This window comes from Phyllostomus discolor, chromosome 8, assembly GCF_004126475.2.
Source record: "Phyllostomus discolor isolate MPI-MPIP mPhyDis1 chromosome 8, mPhyDis1.pri.v3, whole genome shotgun sequence".
NCBI classification, from domain to species: domain Eukaryota; kingdom Metazoa; phylum Chordata; class Mammalia; order Chiroptera; family Phyllostomidae; genus Phyllostomus; species Phyllostomus discolor.
In genome coordinates, this window is record NC_040910.2 from 17,374,966 (window position 1) to 17,392,034 (window position 17,069).

The following is a 17,069-nucleotide window of genomic DNA, read 5'->3' on the forward strand; positions in this document are numbered from 1 at the left end:
AGTCAATAAAATGCCAGCTCATCCATCAATAAAATGTATTAAATCAAAATATTAAAACATATAAATAATAGATTGAACCAAGCAGCCATTCCTAACATTTAATACAACAGAAAATAAATGAATACAATAGAATGAGGGAACTTTAATTAGCTTTAAGCAAATATGGAAATTTAATATATACATAAAAGTATTTTTATGTAGCCCTGGCTGGTGTGGCTCAGTGGATTGAGTGCCAGCCTGCAAACCAAAGCGTCACCAGTTTGATTCCCAGTCAGGGCACATGCCTGGGGTGGGGGCCAGGTCCCCAGTAGGGGGTGTGCGAGAAGCAACCACACATTCATGTTTCTCTTCCTCTCTTCCTCCCCTCCCTCTCTAAAAATAAACAAATAAAATCTTTTTTTAAAAGTATTTTTATTTACTGTTCAAGGGATAATTTAGTAAATGCTGTTGATATAAATAGACAGCTATTAGGAAGAAAGTTGGACCCATATATAAATTCCAAATTATTAAAGGTATGTAAAATATAATAATTTTAGAAGAAAATAATAGGCTGTATGTGTAACTTAGAGTTTAAAACAGCTTTTTAACCAAGAAAAGTAAACCAAAGGTGAAAAAATATTGTTAGTAATAAAAAGTTTGTGTACTACAAAAAATAGTATAAAGTTCATAACTAAATATCTAAAAATGATTGCAAAATAAATAACAAGTGAAATATTAAGATGACAGTGGAGTAAAAAGCAGATTAAAATCAATAAGACAAAAAGAGAAATAACTTAAAATGGGCAAAAATTATACATAGGAACATCATCGAAGACTACGCAAATATGAACAGCAGTTAAAACGTCACATCTTGAGAAATGTAAATTAAAGTCAGTTTCAACCATTTCTCATTCGCCAAATTGGCAAATACACCTGCCACTAGGAATACACATAAAGAGGACATACACAAACTTGGTTGGTGAAAATATGAATTGTTACACACTTTCTTGAAAATTATTCTGTAAATATTAGGAGAAATTTAAAATCTTTATAGGTTTTAATCCAACAAGCTCATGCTTGGAAACCTTAAAATTTGAAAAAAAAAGTGTAATGGCCCTTAACTGTAAACGAAGTAAATTCTGAGCAACAGGAGAATGGGTGAATAATGGGAGTCGATCCTTGTCGTGGAAATTCGTGAAGACGTGAAAGAGTTAGAGGGTTCTCATGGTGCGCTGCTCTGTGAAAACCAGATTTCAAAAATGCGTGCAGTATGGTCTGTCAAATAAACTGTAGCCTTACACATGTACTTTGTATGCATATTTAAGCAGGAAGAAGAGCATAGAAGAATTTCTTAAAAGTTTTATAACAACAACGTAGTATGTGTACCATAAAAAGGGGCTTTTTTCACTATGAAAAGTTTAAAGAGGTATACAAATATGGAAAATGCCTTCTCCTCAAATACCTTTACAGTCCGCTTGCATTACGAATTACAAATGAAAATAGACTACACAAACGAAAGCTATGCTTCTCCGTGAAATCAGCACAGACTGATTCATGTTTGATTTACAAATCATTGAACAATATTATAATGACAAAATGGTCTGAACAGAACTTTTAACAATTTACTATTGTTTTCAATGATTAAATACATTTGTAAACATTGGAACTAGGAAACTTTATTAAAAACATTTTTTATGAAACTATCTTAAATATAGAAACTGTGAACATAAAGAATGAATATCCAAAATAAAAGAAGTAATACTCCTGGCACACTTTTTATTTTATTCATTTTTGTTATTTCTGATTGCCAAATGTTATATTCCATTATAAGAAAATCGTGTATAAAAATTTGTAAGTAATCAATTCTATTGTTTGTTTTTATAACCTCTCAGAAAAGCAATTACCAACAGGTGAGATTGTAGGACATTTACAGATCAGCACAGCAGGGAGAATTCTCGCACGTGCCCAAGTACTTCCTGTCTGACTCTGGGGATGCAGAAGTCCGACAGGAACTGTGTTGCAATACTGACACCACCCTGCAGAGAAGGGAATTGCTAGGACGACTTACTATAAAAAGACCAAGATCCTTACTCGCATCAAATAGGAAGCACTAAACTAAGCACCGCTGGGCCATACCAACCAAAGCAGATTTCATGGTTGAATTTTTCTGCCACAAGAGGAAGAAAGGATGTAAAATGACTAACATTTATAAACTTTTCAATGCGTTCCTTTAAGTATAATATGCATTTTCCTATTGTTGTGGACCAGGTGTTTGTATGACCCCAAAATTCACATGTTGAAAGGCTGACCCTCAGTGTTACAATATTAGGAAGTGGGGCCCTCGGGGGGTAACTAGGTTCAGGTGAGTCATGAGGGTGGAGCCACCATGACGAAATTAGTCACCTGGTCAGAAGAGAAAGCCACACCAGAGGTTCCTCTCACCACCTTGTGATGATACAGTGCTAAGGTGACTGTCTTTATGCCAGACATAACGGCCCTCACTAAGAACTGGATCTGCCAGCACTTTGACCTTGAGCTTGGGAGTCCCTAGAACTGTGAGAAATGAATGTCTGCTGTTGAAGCCACCCAGACTAGGGTATTTTGTTATGGCAGCCCAGACCGACTAAAACACTAGACGCATCAGTGAAACAGATCTGTATTTTTAATTTCCATGTGTTCATCTTCAGAAAATGTTACCAATGATAATTTCTTAGATGTAAGCTGACAGCTACCAATTTTTAAAATTCATTATATGCAGCACTAACAGAACTAGGCCCTGCAAAGGAGACTACATACACTAGTTATTCTGTTTTATTTTTATTTCAACGATAAGAATAATGCCCCTTTTTAAATATTTAAACATTTGCTCTGATTAAACAGTTCACTTCTGCTGACTCATAACAGACACTGGCCTAGCACTGTTTATTAACTTTCCTACAGACATATTGTTTATAGCAGGTGTCTGATTAACATAACTGGTCACTGAAGGTTCATTGTTGGCCACATAAGAGAGTAGCATTGCCTGGCAAAAGTTCCAGCTTCTTTATAATCTCGTGTATTTGAATCCTAATCAGGTCGAATCCCCTCCTAACTTTCCCTTTTGTTGGGTGACTCATACTTGGCTGGCTAGTCAAGTGTGTCCCAAGTTCACCAGATCATTGCAGAAAATATTTTCGTATGTTTGAATAGATATGGCCTCAGGATACATTAGAGCTCTTTTCACCTTAACAACATGCAAAGTAAATAAATACAAGAGTCACAGGATGTTTTTCTTGCAGTGTGGTAAATAAAGGTGAGGCTGGTGTGACACACCAGAGCCTGGCCATTCTCAACACCTATGAAGTGACACATTAGCAATAGATCTACAAGAAGTGCCCCATGCTCGGAACCCCATCCCCCAACAAACCAAAGAGGATACTCATGAGTAAGAAACTGTTACCCAGGCAATACGAGAGGATATCCACAGGCTCATTTCAGGAAGAGTTTGGGAAAGTTCTGAGAGGAACAGACAGTTTCTGAAAGGTAACTTTCTTGGCCCCAAGACAAGAGATAAGGCAACTGAATAATCTGTTTTTTGTCACTCCTAGAATGACTAGATGGGCATTTGCTACCTTTTTCATTTTTTTTCTCCTCCATTAGTTTTCGAGGAAAGCTGAGAAGGTTTTTCTTTCATCTGTCTTCCCTTCATGTGGGCATGTGACTGGTGATACATCTCTCCATGGTCCTATACAAGATCCTATTCTGTGAACTGGATCACACCAGTCAACAAGAAACAGAAGACCCCTTCCCTATTAGAAATCAACAGGCGAGTGAAGGAGGTATACAGCAAACAAGTAAATGTGTAATGTAAAATACGATAGAGATACAGGGAGTAAAGGGAAATACATAGCAAAGATGGAGGAATGCAGAGGGCAGAAGGACGGGGGGCGAGTGGGGTGTTTCACAGAGGAACGCCAGGAAAGCCTTTCTGAGGAAATGATATCGGAGCACAGGTGCGGGCTGCACTCTTACAAAGTGCTTCATGAGAAAAAGGAAATTCTAAATAGAAGAAATGGCAGGTTCAAAGAATTTAGTGTAACCAAAAAGTGAAGTCATCAGCCTAACTGAAGTAGAGTAAGCAAAAGGGAGAGGGGTCGAAACTGAGACGGACAGGTAGAAATCCTATCATTTGTTAGATGTTTAAAGTGTATTCTATATGTGATATGAAGAAAGTGGAGATTCTTTAAATGTTATTTTTTAAAGCATTTCAGACATAGAAAGAAAAAGAGAAAAAGAAAAAACAAATACCTGTGTACCCAGCACCCCACTTAAGAAACATTATAAGAGAATTAAATCTCCTTTTATACCCCAACAGCAACAGAATAAATAAGATCCTTAGAAATAACTCTACGAAGCAAGATGAAAAAGTTATGGAGATCTGCTGTACAACAATGTACCTAAAAGCTGTGGAACATTTACACAATGGAATACTATTAATACCTGGCCGTAAAAAAGAAGAGAATATTTCCCTTTGCAACAACATGGATGGACCTGGAGAGCATTATGCTAAGTGAAACAAGCCAGTCAGAGAAAGACAAATACCATATGATTTCACTTATATGTGGAATCTAATACACAAACTAACAAACAAAATAAAAACAGACTCATATGTAGAGAACAGATGACAGCTCTCAGAGGAGAAGAGAGAACAGGGCTGGGTGCAAAAAGTGAAGAGATTAAGCAAAAACTACAACAAAAAAAAAGCCCTTATAGACACAGACAACAGTAAGGTGCTTACCGGAGGGAAAGGGCAGGGGGCAGTAGAGGAGGACACAGGAGGGCATGGGGGCGAGTAAACGCCAAGGGAAAGAGACTTGACTCGGGGTGGTCAACGCAATACACAGATGACGTGTTACAGAACTGTACTCCTGAAACCTATATAATTTTATTAACCAATATCACCCCAATAAATTCAATTTAAATAAATAAATATTCTGGTGGCTTAAAAATATTTGTTAATAGAGTAGATCTCATGTTATGTGTTCTAACTATAATAACAGAAAAATAAAATAAAAAAGAATTAAGTCTAACAAAAATTATAAGGTCTTTAGAGAGATAAATTAAGAAAACTATGGAAAATATAAAACATATAAACATAAAATATGTAACATAAAAACACATTGATAAGTAAAAAGATTTGACATAAAAAAGAAGTTAGTTCTCTACAAATTATTTTGATATTAACTGTATTTTTATTGGATTACAAAAACTAATGCTGACATTTAATAGAAATGCAAAAGTCCTAGAAGGTCCAAGGCAAAAAAAATAAAATAAAATAAAAAGTCATGGAAGTTTTCCTGCCAGGTATAACTTACTGCAAAGCTTTATACAAATTAGGATATAGTGAAGGGATATAATAAGAGATTTCAAAAAAACTAGAAATGAAAATTCAGAAGCAGACCCAGATTCATATGGAAATTTTATGCTGTAAAAGCAGTGTTGCAAATTTTGCATCTACCATATATCATCCCTACATCTTTTTCTTTACTTCTTTCACCCTAGACCTGAAAGCCTTTATGGAGCTCAGATTCAGCTCTGATGGAGAGTTCTTCCTTTACACAAAAATCTTATCACTTCACCACCAGCTTCCAGAAGTTTCCCCCCGGGCTAAACTCCGCAGCATTTCTGACTTTTCAAATATTACGAATCTTGGAAGGTTTTAGTTTTGCCCTTGGTTTTTAGTAATGCTAGATTCTTGCCCTGCACCACTCTTAGCCTCTTTCCTCTGCAGCTAACTCGGGTTCCCTAGTACGCACAGACTCCTAGCACGGCTCTTGCTTCCTTGGTGGGGGAGAAAGAAGAGGTAGTCAGTATTTTGAATTGGCTGTTTTCCTTCATGCTTTTACTGCCTATATGTGTACTCTTCAAAATATAAAATATCAGGCTGAACACCAAAAATGTTTACATAAATTATGTATCCTTTCCAATCTTTTTCTTTACTCATTATTTTAAAACTCCTATTTATCCACGTTGATACATGCAGCATTAGGTCACAACCCGAGTAGTATTTACTATATAATTCATTGGTGTTTTTATAGGTCTGATGTAATTTATGACTTTAGAAAGGATAAAAATGTATGGGAGGTCAGGAAGTAGACATGGCAAATAAACAACACTTGGGGAGTTGCTTATAAAGGAAAGCAAAGAGACAGAAGAGTAACTAAAGAATAAGAACAAGAAAATTACACGGCATCCCCGGAGGGTGTCTGTGTAAAGGAAAATTCCACAGCATACTCATATGCTCTTAAGAAATATTCGAGGGGAAAAGAAATAAATGAGAAAGGAAAGACGGGAAATGTTCAGGAGTAAAGCAAGTAAAGACGGGAGTAAAATCATTGATTTTTTAGGCCAGAGAGCATGGGGCATTGTGGTCACGAAGGGATGATGGGGAAAGTTCATCCCTTGCAAGAGGAAGCAAAGCAGGTGGTGAGAGTGTGTATGCTGGGAGGTTGATGGACTGAGAGGTAGGACAATAAGGTAGTCTCTTCTTCACTGTATCTGCTAAATCACTTTCATGAGAGATGCGGTCATTAGAGAGAAGAGGAAGATGGAGGTGTTTAAAAGTTTGAAGAAGGCCGAGATCATGGGGAATATTAATCTGAGAGAGGAGGAGATTGAATAAAATTGTCTGGCAGTTCCGAGCATCCACTTGGTTTTTGTGAGCAGAAAATGGAAGTGAAATAAATCAGCGTGATGTGTTTTTCTCCATCCACGCCACGTTTATGAGCTTGAACTAGGCAGAAAGTTTGTTCTGTCAGGTTCATTCTCTTGGAAAATAAGTCTGAGAAGTGTGAGGAAGTTAAAAATGCATGCAGGGGTCCCATGGCATAAATCTAAGCTGGTAAAATGGAAAGTAAAAAACCTGATGGGTTATGAATACAGTGTAAAAAAGTAAAGTTAATGGATTGAATGTCCCCATGTGGTTACATATTTATCAAAGAAGGGGAACTAGAAAAAATAAGCCAGGAAGATATGATGAGATGGTCAGAGATTAAGAAACTTAAAAGAAAGATGTTGGAGACTTACACTTATCAATAATGATGAAATCCAGTCATAAGCAGGGAAGTCAGTAACTATAAGGATATGGTCATTAGAAGTGAGAACTGGAGAAATGAGAATGTGAGTTGCACTAGAGACTGCTGTCTGCAAACAACCCCAGAACACTGAAGGAGCACAGGACAGCTGGAGGTAAGCAGAAAAAAAGTCCTCAAGGAACTATGAATGCCACAGTCCTGAAAATGTTACAGTCACAGAGCAAGTCATTATTGTAGGCCAATCAGTTTAGAATATGGGAGTTGGTAATAGACCTGTTTGTCATGAAGAATGTGGAATTGGGAGTGTTTCTAACAGTGACTGGTTCTAGGTATCACAAAAAACACAAATGTGTAGCATAAGCAAGAGGTATGAAGTAGTTCATTAGCAATCCTCTCATCCCTGGAAAGCAGTATTACTCTTTAGTTTGCATAGTAATCAGACATTTTTTTTCCCAGGGGCAGATTAAGCAGATTAAGGTTTACCTGCTAAAAATGAGTGCAAGGCAGGAGGTCTCTCTCTGGCTACAGGCACACAGGAGCCAGGCTCACCGGCAGGGCACTTGGGGCGCGGGGCTGGGGGAGGGGGGGTGCTGTTCCCAGCACTGGAGTGATGGTTCCCTGCTCACTCTCCTCAACAAAGCCTCGAATTGCAGTGGGGAATTAACTTTTCAATCCATTCAAATTTTTTTCTTACTTTAAAAATCTGGGTATATTAGCCCTGGCTGGTGTGGCTCAGTGGTTAAACAATGGCCTAAGAACCAAAGGGTCGAAGTTTCGATTCCCAGTCTAGGGCACATGCCTGGGTTTCGGGCCAGGTCCCCAGTAGGAGGCAAGTGAGAGGCAACCACACATTGATGTTTCTCTCCCTCCCCTTTTCTCTCCCTTCCCCTCTCTAAAAAATAAAATAAAATAAATAAAAATAAAAATGTGGGTACATTAACTTTCTTTGAATCAGATATATTTGGAATGCACTTTATAACTTATTTAAATAAATGAGTATATTATGAAGCCTTGGTTAAGAGCCACTGGGTTAAGTGATTTTTTAATAGTAAATATAAAATTCGATGCTAGAAAATATGCACAATAAATTGTAGGTGTACATTCAATTTTGCATCTTCCTTGATTAGTACTATGAATTAAAATCCACCAAAAATAAAGAGAAAGAGAATGCTCTGATATTCTTTATTATAGGCAGTTGTTAGTGCTGGTGGGAGATACTAACTATAATACTCCTGCTATGCAAATTCACTGATATGTTTTTATGTCAAAAGATGACAAGTATACATGAGGATGTGTATAAAAGTCAAGTCTTCTGTACCCAAACAACATCTATAGCTAAACAAAATCAGCTGAAAAGATGTTTGGTCCTTCATCATGCTAAAAATATATAAGCATTGGTAGATAAAGAATTACTGGCAGAAATACCTCCATCAAACTAGAAACCCATTATCTTCATGGTAGGATTATGAGATATTTACATCAAAGTGCCCCAAAAACTATGTTCTAAATGAAGCTTACTCTATAAACATCTCTGCCTAATAGGCCAACATGTCTCTGATAAATAAACAAACAAACAAACAAATAAAGGACATCTACACAACAGCATTGCAATGCTGATTTCAATGTGGAAAAAGGCACAGAATTTCAAATTTTGGAAAATGAAATGCTCAAATGACATTCTCATGGGCTTCCAGCTCTAGAGGTAAACTCTGAGAAAACACGCCTCTAGCATAAACAATGGGCTCCTACGCTGCCAAACTGGCCGCATCCCACAAGAGGCTTGGTTCCACCACCCTCAATCATGAGCTTTCATTTCAATGCCACTTATGATTTACACAGAGTGCGATAGACTTCACAGCGTGGGAGCGCGGTGCCTAATTGAGCAGAGGCTAATATTTTTTTTTAAAGTTTGACTCACAAATGCTGGAAAGTGTTCTTTTCTAAAGGTGGCTTAAGAAGCAGAGCTGCAGAACTTATTTGACTTTAAAGGGATGAAAACTACTTTAAGTCCTTGGGAAGATTTCATTTCACTGTGGGAATTAACGGGACTCTGGATCAAGTGAAATGCCAGAAAAAAAAAAAAAAACCCAAAGCTCTTTAATGCTAGATTTATGAGGTTGGAGTAAATATATTATAACATAAAATGTTGTGTTTTATAAAAACGCCTGATGAAATATTTTGCTTCTCTCATTTATCAGAGACTTGCATAGCAAAGTTGTTCTCGCCAGGGAGTGTATATTCCTGATGCTATAGTAACTTAATCATACAAAACAAAGACTCGCTGGTGGGTTTCGGCACCTTAGGGGTACTGGGAGTGTGATCCTAATAAATGGCGATCTAACAAAAGGAGCCTAAAGCCTTGGTCTTTAACAGACTTATGAAAGTAATTATACCTTTATTGAAGTTACACCATTCGCAAACCCCTGCTGCTCCTGCTGTTTCTTAAAGATGGTTATTTTCTACTTAAAGAAAACAGACAGGCTTTAGAAGAATAGCCGGTGTTAAGTAATATTACAAGATTTAATCAGATTCTCTGCGCAGCTTATAAAACAATGGTGCAAATATTTCAACCCAAATAATAAAAGACTCAAAGGTTTAAAAAAAACCAGAATGGCTAATTAGAGTAACTCACTAATTAGAGTAACAACTCACAAGCCTGTAGGAAGACGGGATAGAACACATCATTACCATAGGCTTTCTCGGGCTTTGCACAGCCATGGCGAGGGTGAAAGATGACGTTAAAAGAGTTGCATAACGGAAAAATGAGAAAAAAATGTCGAGGACCATCTTTTTAAAAGTGTTAGGAGAGAAAGCAGGCAGAACTGAAGGAGCAGGTGCTTGGATTAGATAGCTGAAGCCAGGTGATGAGAGACAGATCCTCCAGGATTGCTCTTTGCCCCCAGGGTGTGATCTCTGGTTTATTCAGGGGTATTAAAGCTCTAGGGGAAAGTGTTTAAATAGCTCCTACTGACACGAAACTAATTTATATCCAAAATCTAATTTGCATTGTGCATTTGGAAACATCCATTTCCAACAGGCAGGTGACAGGAGACTAAGGGACTCGAAACAAGAAGGATTCCACAGGGAAAAGCAACCCTGATCTCAGTGAACGATGTGGCTTCTCTTAGTCAGCAGTTCTAGTAATGCCTTGCCGTCACCACCTACCCCCCAGCAGACACAGATTTTCCATTATTCAGTGTTACCAGCTGTCCCGAAAACTCTAATTTGCTTTGCCCCCAGTCTTTTCTGTATTAAACCCTTGTTTTTCTTTTATTGTCTAGTTAACTCATGCTACAATGATTATCTCAAGTCTTAAACATTCTCTATGACCTTTTCTGATTTCCATATTTAAGGCATAATTCATATTTGTGTCATATTAGCACTTGATACCTGTGTGAATGCAGAAGCATTTATAACATTGTATTATTCTAGTTAGGTATGTGCATGACCCTCCAGTTATTATGAGGACTCTGAGACCTTGGACCATGTTAAGAGCTCCAAAGATATTTGTTGAACATATTTGCCACAATTTTATCAAAAAAGGTTCTGGATTGCCACAACCAAGGAAGGCATTCATTTAGCTTTACTAATGCATTTTCCTTTTGCTATATGACTTATTCCTGAAATTATCAACTGCAGAAAAAAATATGCTCCTAAATCTCACAGGACTGAAAACATTAGAGAATATCTACTCAAATACCTGCAGAAAAAGTGCTTTTCTGCTACACAAGGGCTATAGACACCACCGACACAATCTTCATATATTTGTAATGCACAAAGCCATCAGAATAGGTGGGACAAACCTTAAACACTTCTAAAATTACCTAGTGTTACATAACACAAATACTTCAAATCCTGCCAAAGAACTTTATGGCAGAACAGTTCAGGGACTCATTTCCCTAGTGAGGTGGAGGTGATAGCAGAAAAAAAAAAAAACTACACCATTGGCATTGACAGTACTCATAACATAGTCGATAGCAAAGCAATGGGGAGAAGCTGAAGTTCTCTCTTAGCTGGAGGTTCAGCCTGAGCTGGGGCAAAGACAAGCCAGCCAGAACTTTAATAGCCAGATTCTGGAAGTGAGAAGGTCATAGAAGAACTTGATAACCTCCCCACTTCCCAAGCTCACTGGGAAACATTGGCAGTGAACAGGAAAGACCCAGGAGTGCCAGTGGAAAATAAAATGTGAGGCAGACATGACACTGAACATTGCATGTGCTCCCCAGGCCACACGGATGCATTTGCAGAGGGTGGAACGTCAGGGAGCAAGCTGTTTGAGTAAATACTCTCTACAGTGACAGGATGACAACTAAGGCATGCAGGTTAGAAATGACCTTTTGAGAAGCCATTCTAAAACTATAAACATTAAAGTAACTGAGCAGAGGAATGAACAGCCGAACACTAGGGTGGGCAGACAGATCAGACTCCACATATTAAGTCTAGGCAAGTTACTAAATTAACAAATAAACCTCCGGAGTGCAGGAGGTTGGAATCCATACTTGCAACAACATACTAGCTAAGATGTCCAGTATTAAACTATTTTTTAAAAAAATTAATCATTCAAATAAACAAAGAAGTGTGACCCATAACCAAGGAAAAATAGGGGTCAATAAAAACTGACTCTTGTTAGAGTTAGCAAACAAAGACCTCAGAGGTGCTGTTATAAATATGCTCAAATAATTGAAATAAATTATATTTTAAAAATTAAAGAAAACATGACAGCTACTCAAAAATGGGGATTATCAAGAGATACATACATATAATCTATGAATAGTAACTAGATTCTAGAATTGAAAAATATAACAATGGAATGAAAAACTTGCAACATGGGCTCAGCAACAGATTTGAGAAGGCAGAAGAAAGAAACAGTGAAACTTGCAGACACATCAATAGATATCTACTTTTAGGAAGAGAACAACTATTTTAAAAAATAAACAAATAAACAGCCTCAGAGACTCTAGGATAACATTAATTCTATTAATATAGGTTTAATAAGAGTCCTAGGAGGAAAAAAGAGAAAGAAATATGTGCAAAAATGATTGGCTAAAAAATTGCCAAATTTAATGCAAAACATGAATCTACAGATCCAACATTTTCGATGACCCCGATATATGGTAAACACAAAGCAATCCACAATCCACACCCACTTCGGTTGTCTAGCCACAGGGTCTGTGGGATTTGTTGCGCTGCCCCAGCAGACACGTGCTAGGAAACCCCTGTGTTCACAAATGACATTGCAGATCAAGGGGACACTCCACACACTACGTCACCACACACATGCCCTCCGTCTTTGTTCAGCCACAATCACAGAAAAAGAGAATGAAAGCCAAATGGACCGAAATTAAATTTTGGTAGTTAGAAGCTAAAAATAAATATTAATTCCTCACAGAAAAAAACAGGGAGTCCATGGACTGAGATTTGTACCAGCAACATAAAAATAGGGTGATCACATTTTTATTGTATACTAAAGGAAGACAGACTGCCAGAGACTTTCTCCAAATGTTAATGGCGGCACTAAGAGACCTGTAGAAAACCTGGCCACCTATTCTCGTTGATCCCCAGTGAGTAGCCTCATGCCATTCTGGAAGATCACACTGCCAGTATTTTCCATTTTATCTTTTTTTGTGTGTATTATAAGATTTTTTCATATAACGTGAGAAGGTGGTTCATTGTAATAGAGGTAACAGGTTACCCCTAACACATCATCCTTCACCACCAGCATGTGCCCGTGTCTCACTTTTCTTCTACCCCAGAATCCTCTACTACCTTTCTAAACCCTGTGCGCTAAGGAATAGGGGGTCCAGAAATAGTAAGCTGGCCACTGACTAGTCAGGGAGTCTGAAAGAGGCCACATTCTACCACAGGCCGTAGTTTCTCCAGATGTATAGCATATATCCACTTAAGTAACAAACGAGGACCTTCAATGTTTTTTATTTTAAGTTTTTTTTTTGTCTAGGGTTCCACAGTGAAAATAGACTTCTCTTCATGGTTGTTTGCTGTACACTTTAATTTCAGAAAATAAACAAAAATTCTATTTACATGTTTCAAACATACTGGGGAATCTTCAAAGTTTACATTTTTAAAAATTAGGCAGATGTGAGGATAGATAATACAGAACCACAATGTGCTATTTTCCTTACTTTTGGGTATGTTATTCTATGGTTATTAGTTTTATTCATTGAGATTTACGTGAATATCAAGGAAGGTTCTCATGTTTACACAGCATTCAACTTTTAAGATCAGCCTGTACATGAAGCCTAAAGTTGCTTCATTCTTTCAAAGGACGATTTTCAGATGAAAATCATGTCTTCAGTCACAACTTTTTTTTGTTACCATAGTGATAAGAATGAAGAATTTTAAAGAGCTAAAAATACCTGAACACATACAGACAGTTTTAGGAATTTGACCTACTTGGTGTCATATACTAAAGAAGTTAATCAATTGAATTCACTGCATATGCATTAGGTGAAATATTCTGCTGAATGAAAAATGCGTAGGTTGCACACCTGGAACTATTATCTGCAATCAAAGAAGTCAGTATGAATGAAGATGACTGACAAACTAAAAGTCATAAAATCAGATTCTCTTATAAATGGAATAGTTTGCAGAAGCAAGTAGAAAACCATTAATTTAGCTCCATTTTTCATATTTTTTTCTTTCCATTATTTAGAATATCGCTATTTTAAATAAAAGATTCTCATGCATCAAAATAATTTTTCTAACTTATTTTGGAGCAACATTATTGGACATATATTTAAAATCATGTTAAATTGGCTCCTTTCTATAATGCAAAGCTTCCCAATGTAAAGGCATTATAATAAAACAGTGTTTTTAAACTAAGCATTTTTTTATTTTATTTTTTATGAGAAATTTAATAGACTCAGTCATTAAGAAAACCTACTATATTGTAACACATTCAGCTGGTCTATGAAATATCAATAAAAGGCAGTCCTTGCTGGCAAAAATGTTATAATCATTCATTTTTCATTACATTGACTTTTAAAGTGTCTTCCATTTTAATATGGAAAGAGCACTGAACTTCACTTGAAGAGACCAGGAAAAAGTTCCAGGTCTATTAATGAGCTTAGGAGAGTTTCCTTCTAAATCTCAGGCCTCATTTCTAAAATGAGCAGAAGTGAGCACATCGCCTCCTCTAGCACACAGGTCATTATGGAAACCACCCGAGATGGCATGGGGGGAGGAGCCAATGGATGGCGTTCAGTAAATAATCTCCATCAAAATGAGTCACGCCCTGGCTGGCATAGCTCAGTGGATTGAGCTCGGGCTGCGAACCAAAGCATCGCAGGTTCGATTCCCAGTCAGGGTACATGCCTGGGTTGCAGGCCACAGCCCCCAGCAACCACACATTGATGTTTCTCTCTCTCTCTCTTTCTTCCTCCCTTCCCTCTTTAAAAATACATAAATAAAATCTTAAAAAAAAAAGAGTCACTATACAATTAGGTTCAATATTTAGACATTCTCAAAATAATTATCAAAATGTGGTTTTTATAATTAAGCATACTTAAAAATTATTTGAGAATACTAACAAATGTTTAGTGAGTACATATTATGGAAAATACATTTTATATGAATTATTTCATTTAAACCTCCCAACAGTCCAATGACTTAGATAGCATTATCTCCCTTTTAGAGTTGAAAAAAATTGAGGTTTATCAGAAATAAATTATCCAAAGACATACAACAAGGGAGTGGTGAAGCCAGGTATTAAACCCAGGCAAGTTAATTCCAGAGCCATGCTCCAGGCTGAAGCCTTTACAATACACTCCAAAACAATCAGTAGAGAAAATGTCTCTATGAAACTTAATTTGAAAATAAAAACTTATATTTCAAATTACAAACAACGATCAGTGTAAATTTCTGAAATGCCCGATGAATTCTATTTTGCTATATTTAATTTTTCACTTTATTATTATTTATTATAAAGAAAAGTAGAAACAACTTAAATGTACAACAGTAAATATACCATAGATTATTACTCAGTATAAATAGTATTATGAAATGCATTTATGGCTTAGAAACTTATAAGTATTGTTAAGCAAAAAGAGAAGATGTTCAAACATGTAGAAAATAACCTCAATTTTTATTAAAAATGTCGTATGCACAGAAAAAAAACTGGATAGACTTCAAATGTTAATAGTTGCTATTTCTTAGTAACTTTATGTATTACCGTGTTCCCAAATTTTCTATAATGTTTTTGCCATCAGGACAAAAGGTGCTTAAACAAATAGACAACCTAATCATGACCACTAAAGCACAAAGTGATCCGGATGCTTCTGCTACCCTGTGAACACACGTTTAAGAGTCCAGAAAAGCATTCTAGATGCTAGGAGTACAGCAGTGTTAAAGCAAAGCCCATCGGTAAAGAATCAGGTAAATTTACACGAAGGACCAACAAAAGAAGAGAAGAACTTCAAACCTGTCACTCAGACCTGAAACACACCTTCCTACCAGCATGTGAGCTCTATTCCTCCATTTAACAAGGTCCTGATAAGTTTGTTTGCCTTTTTTTCTCAATTAAATTGTGGATACAGCCATGCCGTCCTCTCTAAATACGGCAGCAAGCCCTGACAATAGTATGAATATTACTTGAGAACAACCTCCAGGAGTAAAGGAAAATTCACTGAGACTGTTCACACCCCAATGACAATTTCTACCTGTTTACAAAGGCTCTGAGAAGGAGGAATGTTGTGCCATTTACATATTTTCACACAGCACTAGCCTTTCTTGTATTTACCCTTTGGGAAACAAATGACTTTCTCACTGTAAAGTACTATTTTATTGAAATAATTCACAACATGTAAACATTATGTTTTTTACTACCAAATCTAACTATCTACAAGAGAGTTCATAGCATCAGTATTTAAAATACGGTGGTAAGAAAATACACTGTTAGATATAACTTATAGCAAAAAAATATTAAAAGCTTAAAAAGCTCAAATCATCTCCTTCATCCACCTCAAAAAAGTTCATCGTATGAACTTGTAACTTTTAAACCTGTTTCTTCATATATATTAAAATCAGATAAAATAAATTTCAGGAAAAGGATTTATAAGACAAGTTCAGTAAAAGAGAAGAAAGGGAGGAAAGAAAGAGATACAAGAAAGGAAGGAAAAAAAGAAGGGGAAAATGAAGGAAAAAAACCCAACAGCTGAGAAGCAACTTGCCTCTGTGGACCAGGTTCCAAACGTGGTCGATCTGCTGCTGGATCGGGAAATGGCCACAGTCGTTGAAGTACTTAAGGAGCTCACTTTTTTGCAACCCTTGCCAATCTTCTCTCTTAGCAAACATTGTTTCGTAGACTAGAAGAAAAAGAAAATACTTTGTTTATAAATAGTATTTCAGCTACAAACCACCTAAAAAGTTTCCTCTAGATATGAAGGAACTTGAACCCCGGTTTTCATTTTATGTCTAATGATAAGCCTCCACACTCAGAGCGGCACTGGGTGGTCCTCCTGCAGGAGGTCAGAAGGAGGTGAAATTTGGACTCTCTTCCCCAAGGAGATCACTGGCGTCCTCTGGCCTGGTGCACATGACCATGGTCTGCAGACCTTACAGACATGAATGCTCAAACTATGTTATATGACCTACCTTTTGTGTCAAGATTTCTGAGAGGCCGGACTTCTGTTGGCCCATTTCAGTATTTATTGTTTATTAGTTCCCCCAATTTTTCACACCTTTTGGACTTCTACCCATATTCTAACTACCAGAATTGCTGATTCCTCTTTGAACTGATTTTTCCATTTTGCTTTGGCTTCTAAATGGAACGATGTCTATTGTTTCACTGACTTCTTGTAGTCTTGCTTACTAGTTTAAGGCACTTGGCTATTCTTAGCTCAAGGCAACCACAGAAAATGACTCAGGTGGGTCATCCTTTACCTGTCTGTCTCCCATACTTGGCATTAGAAAGGGGTCAGGTAATGACCAAGAACATCAATGAATTGACACATACATTTTGCAAGTGCAGTTCTCCATAAATGTGTTATTTTTTCATTTCAA

General features: G+C 37.0%; 1 protein-coding gene across 1 annotated transcript in view; it reads right to left on the reverse strand.

The window, feature by feature from the left end:
• The window catches only part of IQCM (IQ motif containing M), a 235,414-nt gene that overhangs the window by 91,500 nt on the left and 126,845 nt on the right, over positions 1 to 17,069 (reverse strand). The window contains exon 13 of the mRNA XM_036034456.1: positions 16,238 to 16,372. Within this exon, the coding sequence (XP_035890349.1) occupies positions 16,238 to 16,372 (135 nt within the window). The remainder of the gene's footprint in view (positions 1 to 16,237; positions 16,373 to 17,069) is intronic.